Here is a 21,305-nt window from a genome sequence, read left to right on the forward strand (position 1 = left end):
AAGATGTCAATGCTAAAAAAAAAAAAAAAGTTTTACCTTAACCACTTGAGGGCCGCAGTGGTAACCCCCCTAAAGACCAGGCCCTTTTTCATGATATAATTGGCCACTGCAGCTTTAAGGCCAAGCTGCAAGGCCGTACAACTCAGCGCACAAGTGATTCCCTCCCCCCCCCCCCCTTTTTTTCCCCACCAACAGAGCTCTCTGTTGGTGGAATCTGATCGCTCCCCCCCCAAATGTTTTTTTAAATAAATATTTATTTGATCATTTTTTTCCCCCGCCTCCTCCCTCCCTCCCCCTGTCAGCCAATCAGCGTGATCGGCTGTCATAGGCTTCAGCCAATGACAGCGGATCACTTCCGCACTGACAGAGGTGACAGCTGTGTCACATGGCTGTCCCCAGTACAGCGCTGTTGCAGATCGCAGCGCTGTACAAAGTAATTAGACGGCGGTTTCGCCGTCTAACAGTCTCCTGAGCGGCAATCACTGCTGGGAGACTGAAGGAGTAGCAGAGCTCCGCCTTCCAAGCAGGAGATGCGCGCGCATCCTGCGTGCGATCTCCTGCTAGCCCCATAGACGGCCGTTCACGACAATCGGCGTGGAGTGGTCCTGGGGCTGCTGCACTGCTCACGCCAATTGGCGTGGAGCAGTCGGCAAGTAAGGACTTGCGAGGCAAAAACCTAAATGTAGCCTATAGGATGGGTCTGCGTTTCTGTGCATTAATCAACATGCCCACGTCATCGGGCGTGTACAGGTTCGCGCGTGGGTAGGGCGAACACCCGCACATGCGCAGAAGGTGCAAACCCATTCCTTACAGACTGCCAGTGGGACCCCAGAGAGGACCAGAGCTGCGGCGAAGGAACCAAATGACATCAAGGGGCTGGAAGAAGCCCCAGGTAAGTAAAAATACATTTAGGTTTTCACCTTGTGAGTCTTTTAGTCCTACTGATAGACGTGCTCCTCTTCTCCTCTTGCAGCTGTGGATATAATGGTTACAGAGGCCGCCTGCAGCTACGCAGCTCTGGGTCCTCTGTTCCTCGTGGACTTCCTTATTACTGGTCCTTATTACTGGTCCTGATACTGTAACACCAGCGGTGCACGTGACGTGTTCCGGTATGACGCATGATGTAGGTACCACAGCATTGTGATCCCCGCGGTGGAGCACAGAAGAGGCCGACCCGGAACCCGACCTGGCGAGGTCGGCTCCGCCAGTGAAGAGGACCGGGAGACGCAGGAGCTGCGGCGGGGGCACAGGACAGCTGCCCCGGGCTGGAAGAAGCCCCAGGTAAGTGGAACTTTTTTTTGTTTTTACCTTGGATCATTCCTTTAAGCTAATCAAGCCCGAGTACCCCCTGGGACCATCATAAGTACCCACTGGGGTACACATACCACATGTTGAGAACCTAGGCTCTAGAGCATACATGTCAAACTCCGGCCCGCGGGCCAAATCTGGTCCTCAGAGCCATTAAATTTGACCCTCAAGTGGTTTCCCCACTTTGCATTATAATTGGCCCACTCTAGACCACCAGGGAAGCCAGGGCCGGTTCAAGTAACAATTGGGCCCTAGGGCAAATTTAGCCTGGGGGCCCCCCAACAGACCCCCCCAACCAAAAAGCGTCATTAGAGGCCCTTTGTTGGAGCCAAACTTCCCTCCTGGGCCCCTGAGCTGGCTGCTGACCCTCCCCCAATCACCTCCCAACTTAACAGACTCTGCAGAGTCCCTGGGAAGCAACAGTCAAGATTGAAGAGGGACAACTTGGGGCCCCCTATAGGCTCTGGTGGCCCAGGGGTAATTGCCCATTTTTTCCTATGGTAGCTCCGGCCCTAAGGGAAGCTATCCTGAAGGTGAAGCCCTAGATCACCAGGGAAGCCATATGGCGGAGGTAGGGGGAGAGCACTAAACAAAACACTAGGGAACTGTATAGGGGAGGGTGGGTGGCCTCTAGACACCAGGCAACTGTATAGAGGAGGGTGGGGGCCTTTAGACATCAGGGAACTGTATCGGGGTTGGGGGGGACATTAGACACCAGGGAACTTTATCTGGAAGAAAAGTGGGCAGTAGACCTTGAGGTTGGCCCCCAGTGTACAATTTGGGCCCACTTAGTATTTTCAGTTTGACAGCCCTGCTCTAGAGGTAGGCTTCTGTGTCCTCCAGACCACTGCTTGTCTACTTCTTTAGTGTGGTAAGTACCCTTTAGGGAACGTTCTTTCCTACAGAACATCTGATCTGCATGCTTGTTTAGGGTCTTAGACTATAAGTATTAGAGGAAGAGGATTAGCAGGACAGCCAGGCAATTTGCATTGTTTAAAATGAAATAAATATGGCAGCCTCCACATTCCTCTCACTGTTGTCCTTTAATAAAGCTGTCACTAGCATCCTTATATAAGATAAACATAGTCCTGTATTTCCTGCCCTGAAGGCTGGAGGTGTCTTCCGCAAGTGACTGTGACACATATGCAGTAATATAGTCTGTGGCTTTCTTTGTAGCCTAGCCAGTTACATGACTGAGAAAATAGCTACAATTTATGTAGGCTGGAATACAGTAATGCTGCTGTAAGGATTGCTGCATAACCGGTATTATGCCAGCCTGGCTGCCAGCACCGGAGATGCTGCAACTTTTATGGGCAAAAGAGAAGAACAACTTTTACAAGGAAATTGACATTCTTGCATTATTGGCTGTACACAAAGAATGGCCCCATCTTTAGGTGAGATGCAGGCTGCAGTAAAGATGGCCATATACAGGTGTCCGCAGAAGATTTTCCAGGTGGGGGGGGGGGGGGGCAGAAGTGGCGCGCCGTGCTGAAAAATGGGTGTGGTCATGGACCAGAATGTGGGTGTGGTCACAGGTGGAGACAAATTTACATGAACTTAGCAATGGTGGGACATTAGACTAGGACAGTGGTGGAGAACCTTTTGGAGGCCGAGTGCCCAAAAGTCACTTATCTATCGCAAAGTGCCAACAGCAATTTAAACTAAATACAAACGTTTTTAAATCATACATGATCATTATGGAAAATCCAAGTTGAAAATAAACTGTGAAGATAAACAACTTCATCCGTCCTACTCCTGAAAAATGTATTCATTTTATTTTCTGTCTTAAAAAGCTAAAAAAGTAGGTTTAATGCTATTGTTTCATATGATGATGATTCAGCTTTTCCCATAGTCTCGCAGTTAGCAATCATGCAAGACATATTCAGCAATCATGAGGCCCCCATCAAGACAAATTCAGCAATCATGAGGCCCCCAACAAGACAAATTAAGTAATCATGAGGCCCACAACATGACAATTTTAGCAATCATGAGGCCCCCAACATGACAAATTCAGCAATCATGAGGCCCCCAACAAGACAAAATCAGCAATCATGTAGCCCACAACAAGACAAATTCAGCAATCTTGAGGCCCCCAATAAGACAAATGCAGTAACCATGAGGTCCTCAACAAGACAAATTCAGCAGTCATGAGGCACATAAATAGACAGCATTTCACATAAATAGGCAGAATGCCCCCTTAATATGGTAGACACCTCTCACCTGGCTTCTGAATTCTTCTCTACTGGCTGCTGGGCCTGGCTGGCCTGGCAATACTGTTTTTGGCTGGACTGGGGATGTGGGCTGAAAGGCCTGGCAGTGATGCTATGGCCTGGCTGGCGGTGATGCTGTGGCCGGGCTGTCGGTGATGCTGTGGCCGGGCTGGTGGTGGGTAACAGTAAAAAAGGGCGCAGGAGGCTAGTGGACAAATCGGGCGCCGCCATTCACTCCCATAATAAATATCGTTTAATGGGCGCCAAACAGGAAAAAAGGGCGCCGGAGAAAAATAACGTTTTAAAAGCGGTGCCCGGAGACTTTTAAAGAGAATCTGTACTCTAATATTCTTACAATAAAAAGCATACCATTCTCTTCATTATGCTCTCCTGGGCCCCTCTGTGCTGTTTCTGTCACTCCCTGCTGCAATCCTGGCTTGTAATTAACAGTTTTAGGCAGTGTTTACAAACAAATGACTGGCTTCTAACCAGAGTATCATAGGCTGAGAACAGCTTACTGTGTGGATTCATGCAGAGCTTGGAGGGGGTGTGTGAAGCTTCTGCCAATGACAAGCAGTGCTGCACATTCCACACATTCCAGCCTCTTGCCGACAGACACGACAGAGGAAAGAAGATAAGATTTATTACAGAGACAGTGCAATTAGAAAAGGTTGCAGTAAGACAGACCACATCAGAACAGGTATAGGAACTTATAGAATAGAAAAAATAAGGCTCAAAATTTTGTTACAGAGTCTCTTTAATGTTTTATAACTGCTTCTCATGATTACACATCATTTAATGATTTATACATTTTTTTAATACTATTTTTAAACGAAAAACAGTGCAATATTTTTTAAAACATTATTTTTAAACGAAAAACAGTACAATTTTTTTTTTTTTACATTATTTTTAAACGAAAAACCGCACAATATTTTTTTGAAATGTTATTAATGCATATCACAGGGGGGTCCTAGGTTTAGGCACCACCAGGGGGGTCTTAGGTTTAGGCACCACCAGGGGGGTCTTAGGTTTAGGCACCACCGGGGGGGGGGGGGGGGGGGCTTAGGTTTAGGCACCACCAGGGGGGTCTTAGGTTTAGGCACCACCAGGGGGGTCTTAGGTTTAGGCACCAATACGGGGGTCTAGGGGTTAGGGGTAGGTACAGGGAGGGTTACTTACTAATTTTTTTTTAAACGTTATTATACGTTTCACTTTTTAAACGGAAGATTAACGTTTTCACAATTGCCGATTTCATGCACATTATTTAATGATTTATAACTTTATAAAACATTATTTTTAAACGAAATATAGTACATTATATTTTTAAACGTTATCCATGTTTATCGTTTAAAACCCCGCGCCCTTTTTTCCCAGCGCCCCTTTTTAACGTACGCCTGGTGGTGATGCTGTGGCTGGGCTGGCGGTGATGCTGTGGCTGGGCTGGCGGTGATGATGTGGCTGTGCTGGCTGGCAATGATGCTGTGACTTTGCTGGAAGTGATGCTGGGCTGGCCTGGCTGGCGGTGATGCTGTGGCTGGGTTGGCTGGCAGTGATGCTGGGCTGTGCTTGGCTGGTTGAAATAAATGCTGGCCTGCTGGTGATGCTGTGGCCTTTTTGACAGTGATTCTGGGCTGGTTGGCTGGTGGTGATGCTGGGCTGGCTGGCCTGGATAGTTTAGGTAGTGACAGGTGCCCCCTAGTTTAGGTAGCGCCAGGAGCCCACAGTTTAGGTAGGGACAGGGCCCCCCAGTTTAGGTAGTGACAGGAGCCCCCCCAGTTCAGGTAGTGACAGTAGCCCCCCAGTTCAGGTAGTGACAGGAGCCCCCCAGTTCAGGTAGTAACAGGAGCCCCCCCAGTTCAGTTAGTGACAGGTACCCCTAGTTTAGGTAGTGACAGGTGTCCCCCAGAGTATGTAGTGACAGGAGCCTCCAGTTTAGGTAGTGACAGGGCCCCCCAGTTTAGGTAGTGACAGGTGCCCCCCAGTTCAGGTAGTGACAGGAGCCCCCAGTTCAGTTAGTGACAGGTACCCCCAGTTTGGGTAGTGACAGGAGCCCCCCAGTGTATGTAGTGACAGGAGACCTTAGTTTAGGTAGTGACAGGGCCCCCCTCCCAGTTTAGGTAGTGACAGGTGCCCCCCAGTTCAGGTAGTGAGAGATGCCCCCCAGTTTAGGTAGTGACAGGAGCTCCCCAGTTCAGGTAGTGACAGGTACACAGCACAACAAACTGCTTTTCCCCAATGATGACCTCTTCACCTCGCTCTCCTCTCACTCCTTCTCCTCTGACCGCGTGATGTTAGTGTAAACCCTCAGTACACACATTCTGCCCTGTAATCTCTGTGCCTGATGCAAATGTTTCACCTTGCTTCGCGAGAGAACCGGCCCTGGCCATACATCTAGTGATATTGCGTCCTGATTGACCATCCGATTCAATTTATCAAATTAGATGAAACTTGGTGCGCAACAAGCATGCCGATCAACTATTCAAGTGATTTCGGCACAAAATCAGTTGAATGTGTTGATTGAGCAAGCTGGAAAATATCAGGTCAACGTGGTCGATTATGTGCGCTGTGGTAATGGCATATATGATATCATAAATTTGGAGGGACAGCAGCGTAGGTGACAAGGCAGCGGATGTGGCGGCAAAATTCAGGTGACCTACTTCCTGTCCGGCAGTTTGCACGTCACTGAGTGGGGGGTGGGGTCATGCTAGTTTCTCAGTCGGCACAGTCTGTAGCAGGGAACAAAATGCATGTAATTGTGCTGTGCAATGAGCTGCAATAGGCTCTCAGGCCTGGAACCCACTAGGAATCACTGCAGCACTTTAAAATCGCTACAGCACTGTGTACAGCAATTCCTAGGGCGTTTGCGATGGTGATTTTCCAACGCTTGGGAGCGCTGTACAGTAATCTTTACAGTGCTTCCGATTTGCGATTCAGTTTTTTTTTAAATAAAACTTTATTATACTTACCAGGCGTCCTTTTTCCATCCATAGCCCTGCCCCCCTAAAGGAAGAGGTCCTAGGTACTTCTCTATGACCAATCAGAGAAGCGCCTTCCTTTCGGTAGCGGGGCTACGGACAGAAGAAAGAACTACAGAGACCCGGTAATTATGATAAAGCAGCATGGTGGCATAGTGGTTAGCGCTCTTGCCTTACAGCACTGGGTCCCTGGTTTGAATCACAGCCAGGTCAACATCTGCAAGGAGTTTGTATGTTCTCCCTGTGTCTGTGTGGGTTTCATCCTGGCTCTCTGGTTTCCTCCCACATCCCAAAAACATACAGATAAGTTAATTGGCTTCCCCTAAATTGGCCCTAGACTATGATACATACACTACATGATACACACATAGACATAACACTATGGTATGGATTAGATTGTGAGCCCCTCTGAGGGACAGTTAAAGTGGATCCGAGGCGAACTTTTACTCATTGCATAATTGTGTTCCTTTCCTATTGTTTTGAATCAGGGTATTCCTCAAGCCAAATACTTTTTTTTTTTTAAATACTCTAATTCCCTATACACTAAATAAACCACGCCCACAGGTTTTCAGATAGCCTTGGCAGTAGCAAGGGTTTATGGGAGCTCAGTCTGGGCAGGAGGAGGAGGAGGTGTTACTAGCCATTGATTTCAGAGGCAGAGGGGAGGAGGGGGGATTAGGTTTTTTTCACAGGCTTAGTGATCAAGATACAGATAAGCCTGCCTCTGTGTAATGTTTACAAACAACATGGCTGCTGTCATTGTATCATAGGAAGAAATATTCATTTTCTGTTAAAGCTGTTTGCAGCTATATTTGCTGTGTAAACTATCGAAACTTTAGATAAGATATATAGACAAGTTACTTGTTATAGTTAGTTTTTCATCTCGGATCCGCTTTAAGTGACAAGACACTATATACAATATACAGTATGTACAGCACTGCATAAGATGTTGGTGCTATATAAGTACTAAATAATAATAATATTAATAAAGTTTTATTTATAGGTAATCGCTCTGCCCCCAAAGCACTGCATAATTGCTTTGATAAGTGATTTATGCAGCGCTTATAAACTTTGTATTGAGCGCAAACACGCTCAAAATTCTGTGTCCCCCCCCACACACACACACACACACTTTCATTGGCAAAACATTTTGGGGAATTGTCTGCGATTGTAGGAGATCCCAAAACGCTGCCAAAAACTCTCAGGCACCATTCACACCTAAAATCGCTAAGGGCAATCGATTTTCTGACGTTTTCCAGCTTTTTTTTATGAGCTCTTTCCAAGCGATTTTTCACTGTATAGAAAGCGTTTTTTCAGTGATTAGCTAATACTTAACATTGAAGCGCCAGTCGCCCAGAATCGCTCAGAAAATGCTGCATGCTACGTGTTTGCATTTCAGCAAAACGCTTAGATGAGAACAGAACCATAGACAATACATTGAACAAGCGCTTTTTGAAATGCTTGCGCTTTTGAGCAATGCTGAAAGCGCTAGTTTAGTGCACAAGTGTGAAAGGGCCCAGCTGCGCGCAAATTGCCTCACACAAATGAGCCTGACACTTCTTTAGTAATCAGGCTGAGTGCTATATTCTTAACTTTCTCCAATAACAGACTAGAGAACATAATTTAGGTCATGCAGGAGACAGTGCATTCCTAGGATATAATGAATGAAAACAAATTTATAGACTTAGCCTGATCACATGGAAACAATAATACCCCCTCTCTGTGACCATATACGCTACACGAGCATTTTTATGCTAGTGGCCAGCAGAGGGCGCCGGGTCTCCCTCAGTAGGCTGGGCTAGCAGGAGTAGTGTAGCTGAGTGAGTGGAGGGGGCTGGCCCTGTGTCTCTCCTGCTGAGCTAGTGCCTGTTGTCTCTCCAACACTCGCTGCTGGGAAGTTACTGCTGTGCTTCTCTAGGACAGGAGCTGCCCCATGTACGGGGGGGGCATCACAAGCAGGTAAGAGCGTTTCACATTATGGGGGTTCGGTTCCTCACTAATTCTTATGTGTCTGATCTGATGTCCCTCCACCTGCAGCCCCTTCCCTGCAGTCCCTCTATGGCAGTGTGTGCAGGTGGGAGCTGGGAGGATCTGTGCTAACATGGAGTGAAGGGCTTGGGTTGTATTGTGTGATGAAGCCTCCTGCACAACTTGTCAAAACTTGATCAAACTATATACTGAGTAGAACTTGCACTGTTCTTCAACCCTCGCCTGTCCTCATTTATTGAAAGAACTTTAGTTTCCTGCTGTCCTGCTTGCTGGAGGTCTAAAAACAACATAGCTGGCACCTTATAAAGTGATTTTTGTTGGATGTGACTTAGTGGTAGTGCCCATGGACTGTTTTCACCAGTCTATTGGCTCTGCAGATGTCAGCTGAACTATTTATTATTATTATTATTATTATTATTACATCTTCCGCAGTACAGAGATTGTCTTGTCACTTAACTGCCCCTCAGAAGGGCTCACAATCTAATGTCTATGTATTATGTAATGTATGTTTTATAGTTTAGGGACAATTTTATGGGGAAGCTAATTCATTTATCTGTATGTTTTTGGGATGAGGAAACTGGAGTGCCCGGAGGAAGCCCACCTACTGCTGATGGTGAGGGTTGTAAACTTGCACATGCAATATAGTTCACATGTGGGACCACCTTATACTTTCTCCCACCTCAAGATAAGTGGCACCAGCCCATCCCCCTTCCCCTCTCCATTGATATAAACATTGAGGTTTCCTGTTCCTATGTCAGCTGGTGGAAGGGCCTGAGGGCTGTCAGATTCTTCCAGCGCATCCAACTGTCCTTTAATCCGGGGAGTTGGGAGGGGCTGAATATTCATGGTGTCAGAATCCTGTTAAACGCAAAAAAAGTAATGCAAAAGAAAGATGCTTTTACTATTCATCTGTTTGGGAAGTGTTGGTGTTGTGTTTGCGGTGCTTTATATGCAGGTGAGTTGAAAAGCAGCCGAATAAGCAATGCTGCACTTTCATAAACAACAAAAAAGGCAAGTTGACATTGGAGTGTAAGATCTAGCAAAAAATTTGAATAATGTGCGGCTTCTGTAATGTGCGTCAAAAGCAGAAAACAATTTGTGTATCTATTTTTATTATTTCTGTTACCACGTGAAAATGGCTAATAATAGCATAATGTAATAATAAGCAATGGTTTTCAGGCATTTTGACTGATTTACCAGCAGATTACTTCAGACGATGGTCTTTACTGAGCAACAGTGTGTGCGGAAAGGAAATCATTCGATTCATACAAATATGTCCACGGTGTGCAAATACCGGTAGATGTACAGACTGTAATATGTGCGCTGCCTCCAAATTTTATGCTCCTGTTTCTCTGCGCTGTCGCTATTTTGATGTCTCCTCTGCGCTGGCTCCCGTTCTGGGATCTCCTCTGCGCTGGCTCCCGTTCTGGGATCTCCTCTGCGCTGGCTCCCGTTCTGGGATCTCCTCTGCGCTGGCTCCCGTTCTGGGATCTCCTCTGCGCTGGCTCCCGTTCTGGGATCTCCTCTGCGCTGGCTCCCGTTCTGGGATCTCCTCTGCGCTGGCTCCCGTTCTGGGATCTCCTCTGCGCTGGCTCCCGTTCTGGGATCTCCTCTGCGCTGGCTCCCGTTCTGGGATCTCCTCTGCGCTGGCTCCCGTTCTGGGATCTCCTCTGCGCTGGCTCCCGTTCTGGGATCTCCTCTGCGCTGGCTCCCGTTCTGGGATCTCCTCTGCGCTGGCTCCCGTTCTGGGATCTCCTCTGCGCTGGCTCCCGTTCTGGGATCTCCTCTGCGCTGGCTCCCGTTCTGGGATCTCCTCTGCGCTGGCTCCCGTTCTGGGATCTCCTCTGCGCTGGCTCCCGTTCTGGGATCTCCTCTGCGCTGGCTCCCGTTCTGGGATCTCCTCTGCGCTGGCTCCCGTTCTGGGATCTCCTCTGCGCTGGCTCCCCTTTCGGGATCTCCTCTGCGCTGGCTCCCCTTTCGGTAAATCCTCTGCGCTGGCCCCCCTTTCGGGATCTCCTCTACGCTGGCCCCCCTTTCGGGATCTCCTCTGCGCTGGCCCCCCTTTCGGGATCTCCTCTGCGCTGGCCCACCTTTCGGGATCTCCTCTGCGCTGGCCCCCCTTTCGGGATCTCCTCTGCGCTGGCTCCCCTTTCGGGATCTCCTCTGCGCTGGCCCCCCTTTCGGGATCTCCTCTACGCTGGCCCCCCTTTCGGGATCTCCTCTACGCTGGCCCCCCTTTCGGGATCTCCTCTGCGCTGGCCCCCCTTTCGGGATCTCCTCTGCGCTGGCCCCCCTTTCGGGATCTCCTCTGCGCTGGCCCCCCTTTCGGGATCTCCTCTGCGCTGGCCCCCCTTTCGGGATCTCCTCTGCGCTGGCCCCCCTTTCGGGATCTCCTCTGCGCTGGCCCCCGTTCTGTCCTCTTCTTTGTGCTGCCACCTATTTAGGGATCTTCTGTGTGGTGGCCCCTATTCTGGGATTGGGATTGCCTCAGAATCTGGCATCTCCTTTAGGCCACATACACACATCAGACTATAGTCTTTGGAAAGTGAAAGATCACATACCAATCTTACCTTATTCCATGTAGTATGAGAGCCATACCTACACAGTCTATTCTATGGAGCTGAACTCCACATCAGAAAAAAATCTTTGCAAGATGCTGCACACACAGATGCTGTACAGACACAAAAGATCAGTATCTGCAAAAGATCTGTTCCTGCCAAAAATCCATTCCTGCAAATTGCAATGATAGTCTATGAGATCTGCAGATCATCATACACACATGATTTAACTGACATTCATCTGCAGATCTGCAGATCTGAAAATCCATCCTGGTGGATCTGATCTGCAGATGAATGTCAGTTAAATCATGTGTGTATGATGATCTGCAGATCTCATAGACTATCATTGCAATTTGCAGGAATGGATTTTTGGCAGGAACAGATCTTTTGCAGATACTGATCTTTTGTGTCTGTACAGCATCTGTGTGTGCAGCATCTTGCAAAGATTTTTTTCTGATGTGGAGTTCAGCTCCATAGAAAAGACTGTGTAGAGTATGGCTCTCATACTACATGAAGGGTGGTAAGATTGGTCTGTGATCTTTCATTTTCAGAAAAACAAAAGTTTGCTTTCCTAAAACAGAAAGAATTTGCGATAATTCAGGTTGGAGTGAGCTCGAGATGTCTCCCAGGCACCACTGCTGAATATATGCAAATTAACCATTTCATTTTCCAAAGACAATAGTCTGATGTGTGTATGTGGCCTTAGGCTAACCCTGATTCTGGGAACCTTTTTGTGCGGCCCCCGATTTCGGGATCTTCTCTGTGCTGGTCCTGTTTCCGGAGGGCACATTTAGTCACAGGGAAAGTTGTCAGTGGTAAGGTAGCCATACAGTAAGATTGATTTGCAGTGTTGGTCATTGGTCCGGTGTAAAATAATCGATTATTGGTGTATGTTCAGCTTAATATATAGGAATGATGAATCTTTTTGCTGGTTGCTATACAAATGAGCAGTCCATCTGATCAGTTCTCATAGGGACTTGAGTTTTGGGAGAAGGGATGGCATTCAGTAATCTGCCAAGCGCTAATACAAAATAACCCTATTAGGGTGATCCCACTTCAGCGTTGCGAAGCATATAAAATTGCAATCACGTGGAATACAGCATTTTTTTTTTTTTTTTACTGTGAAGGTTTAATGTAAAATCACTCAATTCTTCAATTGCATTGTAAAATCGCAATGGCTAAGCTCTTAGCGATTGCGATTTGCAGTATTAAGTTCTGTAGCAATTCATCCATGTGCCCCAAAGTCATGTTTTGGTTGCAGCTTTGTAGACCTGACACTGGCACCCTAATGGCCTAGCCACTGCAGCCTGCTAATTACACCTCTGCTGTGCTGAAGGAGGCATGTCACAATTAGCTGTCACTTGTAGCACTCAGCTTCTGATTGTACAGTGCTACCTACATACTGTGACAGAGGTCACTAGAAAATTGAATAAAGGCTGTATCCCATGAGACCTCAGGTCAGATTCATTGCTGTTTTCCAGGTTGGGAATCTGTGGAGACTCGAAGGCATCCATACATCATCAACAACAACAAATAACATTTGTAAAGCGCTTTTCTCCCATGGGACTCAAAGCGCATAAGCATGGCTCCGACCATCTTGGTACAGAGGAAGAATTTTATAAGTCTGGAAATGCCAGGCTGAACAGGTGGCTTTTCAGTCTGGATTTGAATAGCTCCAGGGATGGTGCTGTCTTTACTGGGTGTGGCAGGGAGTTCCAAAGAGTAGGGGCAGCATGACAGAAGGCTCTGTCTCCAGATTTTTTGAGGTGCACTCTGGGAGTGACCAAGTTTATAGAACTTGCTGATCTGAGGTTGTGAGAGGTGTGGTGCAGCTTCAGCAGGTCCTTCATGTATCCAGGGCCCAGATTGTGCAGGGATTTGAATGTCAGCAGTCCAATCTTGAAGAGTATTCTCCATTCTACTGGTAGCCAGTGCAGTGAGCGAAGGATCGGTGTAATGTGACAGTGGCGAGGCTGGTTTGTTAGCAATCTGGCAGCAGCATTCTGCACTAATTGCAGGCGACGCAGGTCTTTTTTAGGGAGGCCAGCATAAAGGGCATTGCAGTAGTCCAGCCGTGATGTGATGAAGGCGTGGACCAGGATTGGAAGATCCTCTGGGGGAATCAATGTTTAATCTTTGCGATGTTCTTCAGATGAAAGAAGGAAGATTTAACTACAGATGAAATTTTGTTTTCTGAAACTCAATTCCCCATCGATTAGTACGGAAAGGCTGCGCACAAGGTTGGAGCTGTTTATGTCTGAATTGCTTTAGGATAGAGCTGTTTTGATGGCGAGTGTTGGCTTTGGACAAAGAGGACCTCAGTTTTGTCAGCATTAGGTGGACAACAGTGGGGAGGGCGAGGCGCCGGATGCTGCATCACAAGGCTGATCTCTGAGACATTTCATGCTGCAATCGATCGGGAATCTGCCTGTGGTGTATGGGCAGGCAACAGTTTGGTCTCCAGATTCATCTGATGTATGGATGCCTTCGAGTCTCCACAGATTCCCAACCTGGAAAACAGCAATGAATCTGACCTGAGGTCTCATGGGATACAGCCTTTATCCAATTTTCTGGTGACCTCTGTCACAGTATGTAGATAGCACTGTACAATCAGAAGCTGAGCCATACTCTACACAGTCTATTCTATTGAGCTGAACTCCTCATCAGACATAAATCTTTGCAAGATGCTGCACACAAAGATGCTGTACACATGCAACAGATCAATATCTGCAAAAAATCCGTTCCTGCAAAAGATCCGTTCCTGCAAACTGCATTCATAGTCTGATATCTGCAGATCTCATACACACCTTGTTTAAGATACATTCATCTGCAGATCAGATCCACCAGGTTGGATCTTCAGATCGGCAGATAATTGTCTGATCTGCAGATGAATGTCCATTAAACAAGGTGTGTGTATGAGGATCTGCAGATGTCATAACTATGAATGCATTTTGCAGGAACAGATCTTTTGCAGACACTGATCTGTTGCATGTGTGCAGCATCTTGCAAAGATGTTTATCTGATGGGGAGTTCAGCTCCATAGAATAGACTGTGTAGGTATGGCTCTCATACTACATGGAATGGGGTAAAATTGGTCTCTGTGATCTTTCACTTTCCAAAGACTATAGTCTGTTGTGTGTATGTGGCCTAAAGGAGATGCCAGATTCTGAGGCAATCCCAATCCCAGAATAGGGGCCACCACACAGAAGATCCCTAAATAGGTGGCAGCACAAAGAAGATGACAGAACGGGGGCCAGCACAGAGAAGATCCCGAAAGGGGGGCCAGCGCAGATCTTTCATTTTCCAAAGACTTTTATCTGACGTGTGTACCCACCTTTAGTTGGGTCGGAGTCGGTTTGCATAGATAAGTGAAGTTTCTTAACTCTTCCTGTACTGGAAAGAATGAGACTCCTATCTCCTAACAATGCTACAATCATGTGCTACTAATGTTCTATTTCTTAGTTGTACTACACATATAAATCATTATCTCGTAAGTTTATTTTCACTTAAGTTTCCTTTTTAATTGCTCATTTTCTCCAGTGTTTTCCAGCCCTGTAGAACCTCAGTAATGCTCCGTACACACGCTAGATGAAACTTGGCTGAGGTGACTACAGAGGGCAGAAGCGCCAGGTCAGATACACTGAACTTCTTTAGGTCAGTTAAGATTTCCTTAGTTGACACATCACAAGAAGTTAAATACCTCTGAACCGGAGTAAAATATTTTACATGAAGCCCATGGTGGGCTAGATCAACAAGTGTCCTGGCTCTGCTCGTTATTATTGGGGTCCCACCCCCCTGTATCCTGTCTTTGTTGTGCCAGCGCCACCTGGAAGTTCCTCCAAGTGGCACAGAGCCATTGCGGAGAAATTAGCAACTGTAAAGGTAGCCATACACTAATCGATTTGCCATCAGATCGACCAACAGACAGATCCCTCTCTGATTGAATCTGATCAGAGAGGGATCGTATGGCTGCCTTTACTGCAAACAGATTGTGAATCGATTTCAGCCTGAAACCGATTCACAATCTGCTGAGCTGCTGCTGCCGCCTGTACCCTCCCCCCTCCCCCGGCATCCATTACCTGAGGCTGGCTCCCGGGCGTGATGTCCCCGTCATGTGGCACCTCCGGCATCCGCATATAACTTATACTATCACACCAGTGACAAAAGTTGACAGAAGTTCAAATAGAGCGCCCTCTAGTTGTACTTCCGCTGTCACTGGCATGACAGCGGAAGTTATACGAGGATGCCGGAGGTGCCATGACGGGAGCAGTGACGGACGGGATGCCCGGGAGCCAGCCTCAGGTAATGTATACATGCGTCGAAATGTCCCGAATCGTACGCCGCAAGCGATGCGCTCCGTACCCGCGGGCGATCGGCGGTAATTTCCCGCACGGCGCAATCGACGGACCGATTGATATCAGGAGGAAATCAATCGGTCCGGTGCGTTTAGCGCGAACTATTTGACAGCAGATTCAATCCCAGTGATCAAATCTGCTGTCGATCGGCGGGAAATCGGGCCAGTGTATGGCCAGCTTAAGGGCCCATTCACACTAGAGCGTTTTGATGGCGATTTCGGCAACGCTCAAGCGCTAGCGCTTTTTAAAGCGCTAGTGCAATAATACCCTATGGGCCCGTTCTCACTTGGGCGATTTGCGTTAATCGCCGGCGATTAACGCAAATCGCCAAACCCAAACATGTAGCCTGCACCATTTTCAGGCGATCTCCCGGCGATCGTGTTTAGTGCTATAGAAGCGCTAATCGAGATTGCAGAAAAATCATTGCAGTGTCCAGTGATTTTTTTTTTCCGCGTTATTCGCAAGTTTTGTGCTTTTAGGTGTGAATAAAGGTGGCCCACGGCTTGTCTTAAAGCAAGTCAGAATAACCATACACAGTCATACTTACTTCCCATGCAGTCTACTAATCACACTTTCTCCTCTCCTGCGTCCTGTTTGTCCACTCATCAGTGGAATTCTCCATCCTTCATTTTGAAAATAGTGATGACCCTGTAACAGCTTCTGGGTCAGCACACTGTTAAACTGTAATATCGCCCACTTGAGCCATAGGGAAACATGGCCATTATCTTGCTCATCAGTTGTCCTTTCAGTTATAACTGACAGCAGCTGATATATAACTAACATGACACCAACTACGGTATTTCAGTTCTGGGAAAATCTTGTCAGAACTGGAAGGAATCATTGTTTAGAAGAAAATGTTGCGCTTCTGAGAGGAACTGACAGTGAGGTAAGTCTGTAATATTAATTTGCAGGTGCGTTATGTTTATTTTTTAACCTCTTGACGACCAGCTAACGCCGATTGGCGTAAACTGGTCGTCTGCGGGTTACCATGGAAACGGCCGCTCGAGCGGCCTTCCATGTCAGTTCACGGAGGGTGTCTCTGTGAACAGCCGGAGAGCCGCCGATCGCCGCGAGCCGCTCGCTGGCAAAATGTAAACAGGCGGGGAAGAAAGCAGCAGCGCTGTAAGGCAGATCGGCGATCCCCGGCCTCTGATTGGCTGAAGCCTATCCTTTAATGCGCAGGACGGAAATCCGTCCTGCGCAGCTCACAGGGAGAGGGAGGGAGCGGGAGAGACGGCGGAGAACGCTGCGGAGGGGGGCTTTGAAGAGCCCCCCCCGCTAAGCAAATGCAGCCGGCGGCGATCAGACCCCCCCAGCAGGACATCCCCCTAGTGGGGAAAAAAGGGGGTAGTCTGATTGCCCTGCTGCACTCCTGATCGGTGCTGCGGGCTGTAGAGCCCACGCAGCACCGATCAGTGAAAAAATCCCCTGGTCGGCAAGTGGTTAAATCATTTTACACGGTTCAGGTTCCCTTTAAAGTGGGCCTGAACTCTTGCACAGGACAGAAGGAACATAGAGAAATGCACACTGTATGTATTTAGAGAGTTTAGTCTGCTTAATTCTACCTCATCTGTGACTAAGCACAAGTTGTAATTTGATTTTGTCAGCTCAGGAATCTAGCTCTGCTTCCATGAAAACAGGAAGTAGACACACTGCAGACTTATTGCAGGATTTGTATCATGTTACAAAGATGTTTTTCTTTAAAGGTTATTATGCTGTTGCTTATCTTTTAGAGCAGAGGGGAATTTTATTTGTTCAGGTCCACGTTAAAAACGTTCTTGAGTGAAATCTCCATAGATAGATAGATCGATGTCTTTGACTGTGTCAAGGTAAACGCAGTGCGCTGCAAGTAGCACCTGAAAAACGCCTACATGAACACATAGAAATTCCTACCTATGTAGTCTTTTCCAGGCATTTCAAAATGTCTCCATAGAGCGAGTTGAAAACAATGAATGCCGTTTAGAACTACACAATTCGTTCAGCAGGCGCTGGCTTCAGGGGGGTTAATGCCTTTTATTGGCTGTGGTAGTTTTGGACCCCCATTGTCTGCACCTGATTCTCGTTAAGTCTCCACGCAACACAGACTCTGCGCTCTGAAGTAAGATTTTATGTCTGTCCCTAATATAATAGTTTATAAATTGAGTGGGGAGGGCCGAGCTTGTATTTCATTTTCCTGAGGAGGGACGGCGGCCTTTTTGACTGTACAGCGGGCCAAATATGTCATCTGAAGGAACGTACCCTGCTATATATTGGCAAAAAAGAGCCCTTCTGAAAGCTTGTGTGTTCTTCTCGTGCTGAGCTCGCCAGTAAATGGGCTCAGTGTGCTTTGTGCTGTGAAATAGCAATAGTGTGGCCTGTGAAATCTTGACAGGCTATCGCTTTAGAGCTTTAGCAGGCCTATAGTTATGTGATGACTGCTAGACTGCTCTGTGGCCTCGCTAAACAACAACTAGAGTCTAATAAAGCAAACCCAGCATATACAGTAAAGTTATAGAAATAACAAATATTGCCTTATCAAATCATACAGGTTTTTTTTTTTTTATTTTTTTTTTTAGTAGAAGTGTTTTGGAAACATACCCTTCCATTGCCTGTAAAGGACACCTGAAGGGATATGGAGGCTGCCATATTTATTTCTTTTTAAACAATACCAGTTGCCTGATCTCTTTGGCTGCAGTAGTGTGTAGATCACACACCTGAAACAAGCATGCAGCTAATCCAGTCAGACTTAAAGGGATACTGTATTGGGATCGGGGGAAAATGAGTTGAACTTACCCAGGGCTTCTAATGGCCCCCCGCAGACATCCTGTAGACATCCTGTACCCACGCAGCCACTCACCGATGCTCCGGCCCCGCCTCCGGTTCACTTCTGGAATTTCAGACTTTAAAGTCTGAAAACCACTGCGCCTGCGCAGCTGCATCCTCGCTCCCGCTGATGTCACCAGGAGTGTATTGCACAAGTCCAGTATGGTCTTTGGTCTGCGCAGTATGCTCCTGGTGCCATCAGCGGGAGCGAGGACACGGCAATGCAGGCGCAGTGGTTTTCTGACTTTAAAGTCAGAAATTCCAGAAGTGAACTGGAGGTGGGGCCGGAGCATCGGTGAGTGGCTGCGCGGGCACAGGATGTCTGTGGGGGGCCATTAGAAGCCCCGGGTAACTTCAACTCATTTTCCCCCGAACCCCCCCCCCCCCTACAGTATCCCTTTTAAGTCAGGGCTCAAATCCACTTGTAGCATCTCCCGTTCACTTGACTGAGAATTGCTGCAAAATTGTTTTTTTCAAAATTGCAGTAAAGTTTACTCTCCTCGTCATCACGTTGGCTGCTATGTGTCATCGTTGGCCAGTGTGACAGTCCTGTGCATGTGTGGTTTCTGACTCTGAACCGCACATGCGCAGGACTTTCACACTGGCTGGCATGATGACGCGTAACAGGGCAGCGTCATGGACGTCCGGACGTCAGACGCCTCCGATCCAGCCCTTTGCTCTTGCCTAAAGTGATTAGTCCAGGCAGCGCAGGGCTCGGACGGGGGGTGGACCGGGAGAGGAGCCCGGAGGACGCCGGTGGGCTGGAGAAAGCCCCAGGTAAGTACCAGTTTCTTTTTTTTACTGCTCAGGGTCCCATTCACAATTGGCAAACACTGACTAAATTTATGAATTAATATTGTTAAAAAATAAGCAACTTCTAAGTTCGAGTCCGCAAGTGTCCAGGGGTCCGGGGGCCGCAAAGAGACCATACGGGTCTCTGCGGTGGCCACAAGGCGGCACAAGTTGCGGATCCGGAATGTATCAGTTCCGGCTACAATAAAGTAGCCGGAACTAGATACATTGCAGTGCCAGAAAGGCACCGCAAGCATGGGGGATACCGGCGTGTAGTCCGGGCCCCCCAAGTGGCATAGGACCGGTGCTGGAAGCATCCGGTCCTATTGCCAGTGTGATGAGAAACCTCTGTTTCTCATTGCCCAGCATGGCTGCATGTTCGGGTCAGAATCCGGTCCGGGTGCGTGGGCCGGATGACCGGACCCGAAAAATAGCGCATGTTGGAAAAGGATCTGGCTCCGTTCTGTACGGAACGGACGCATGTGTACGTCCGCATAGACTTTGCATTGCTATGCGGAACGTACGTTCTGTTTGTACAGTATACGGTCCGGATCCGATCAGGCGGATCCGGACAGCGAACGCTAATGTGAACCAGGCCTAACTGAAGTTATTGCTAATCTTTCATCAGAGGTGGAGTTTCACTTTAACCTGCTGAGCGGTCTGGACGAGCTCAGCTCGTCCAGTACCGCCGGAGCCTGCCGCTCAGGCCCTGCTGGGCCGATTTGGCTCAAATAAAAAGCAGCACACGCAGCCGGCACTTTGCCAGCCGCGTGTGCTGCCTGATCGCCGCTGCAGTGCGGCGATCCGCCGCATGCAGCGGCGAAAGAGGGTCCCCCCAGCCGCCTGAGCCCAGCGTAGCCGGAACAAAAAATTCCGGCCAGCGCTAAGGGCTGGATCGAAGGCGGCTGACGTCAGGACGTCGGCTGACGTCCATGACGTCACTCCGCTCGTCGCCATGGCAAGCGAAACACGGAAGGCCGCTCATTGCGGCCTTCCGTGTTACTTCTGGCCGCCGGAGGCGATCGGAAGAACGCCTCCGGAGCGCCCTCTAGTGGGCTTTCATGCAGCCAACTTTCAGTTGGCTGCATGAAATAGTTTTTTTTTTAATTAAAAAAAAAAACCTCCCGCAGCCTCCCTGGCGATCTTAATAGAACGCCAGGCAGGTTAAGTATGGTCAGGCTGCTAAAGTGTAACCTATTGCTAGGTGTATTTTATTAACTAGATTCTGCAGTTGCTGTTTGCAAGCGAATGACTTGGGCCGTGTCCGCAGAGACCAGACTATGGATTGCATAACTACTGGAAGGGCAGGAAAAATCCTCCCCTCTCTAGATATGCTTTTGTTTCCAGTCATCCCTTCAGCAGAGAGATGAGCCTGATCAGGTTCACCTTCCCTGAGGCATTGTTGCCACTAGAAAGCTCAAATAACGCAGGAATATTGAGCACACAATTTTTGCTGCACTTGCAAACCCCAATTCAGTTGTATTAAATCACACCAAAAATTGCAGTGTTTGCTGAAATTGGAATGCACTCATTGGAACTGAGTAGTGCAGTTTGCACAAGAATACTGTCCTTGTGATCAGCAAAACACTTAGGCAGGGGCAAATCTGTCCGTTTTTTCATGCACTGTATCTGCACACAAAACGCATTTAAAGTGTACCTGAAATGGGGGGGATTTAAAAAGAATTATACATACCTGAGGCTTCCTCCATGCCCCTCCAGGCTATTCGCCCCTCGCCAACCTCCTACGCCACCTGAATCCTCCAATTCGGCCCCAAAAGTCCTTCAGTTGGGTCTGGTCGCAAGCGCTCCCATCGTGCACACGGAGATAGGACCGCGCATGCGCAGTACACTCCGGACTGAAGGAATTTATGGAAGAACTGTGGAGGATCAAGGCGGCGTAGGAGGATATTGAGGGAGCGATCAGCCTGGAGGGGGCTGGAGGAAGCCCCAGGTATGTATAATTTTTTAAAAATCCCCTGTCTCAGGTTCTCTTTAAACTGACATCTTGCATTCTGCTCATTGTGTGTGCATTTTCTTCCCTCAATTACATTAGCTGCTGTGGAAAGCATGCGGGGGAAAAAAAATCAGTCAGTCTGAACTGGCACATAGAAAATCATTACAGTTCTTCGCCCGTCTGATTTGAGTCAGCTGTCTGTCTGAATACAGGGCAGTGACCATAGTTTGAACCGGCCCTAGAAGAGCAGCTCACAAGGCTGGGGGAAGTATTACACACTCCCAAGCAGCTGATCTGAAACAGTTTTGGAAACGGACACACAGGCCACATGACCAACAGTTTGAGGTCTGAAAAACGTACTT

The 21,305-nt window shown here is 48.0% G+C and overlaps 1 protein-coding gene across 2 annotated transcripts in view; it reads left to right on the top strand.

The window, feature by feature from the left end:
- The first annotated feature begins 8,342 nt into the window (after window positions 1-8,342).
- PLXNB3 (plexin B3) overlaps window positions 8,343-21,305 on the top strand; it is a 177,495-nt gene continuing 164,532 nt past the window's right edge. The window contains exon 1 of one of the 2 annotated variants that reach the window (XM_068248383.1): window positions 8,343-8,452. Coding sequence is in view for 1 of the 2 variants with exons in the window: in XM_068248382.1 (XP_068104483.1) it covers window positions 9,375-9,437 (63 nt within the window). In the remaining variant the exon portion in view is untranslated. Of the gene's footprint in view, window positions 8,453-9,369; window positions 9,438-21,305 lie in introns of those variants that run through there. The other variant, XM_068248382.1, reaches the window with a different exon arrangement.

The sequence above is a fragment of the Hyperolius riggenbachi genome, chromosome 8 (assembly GCF_040937935.1).
Source record: "Hyperolius riggenbachi isolate aHypRig1 chromosome 8, aHypRig1.pri, whole genome shotgun sequence".
NCBI lineage: Eukaryota > Metazoa > Chordata > Amphibia > Anura > Hyperoliidae > Hyperolius > Hyperolius riggenbachi.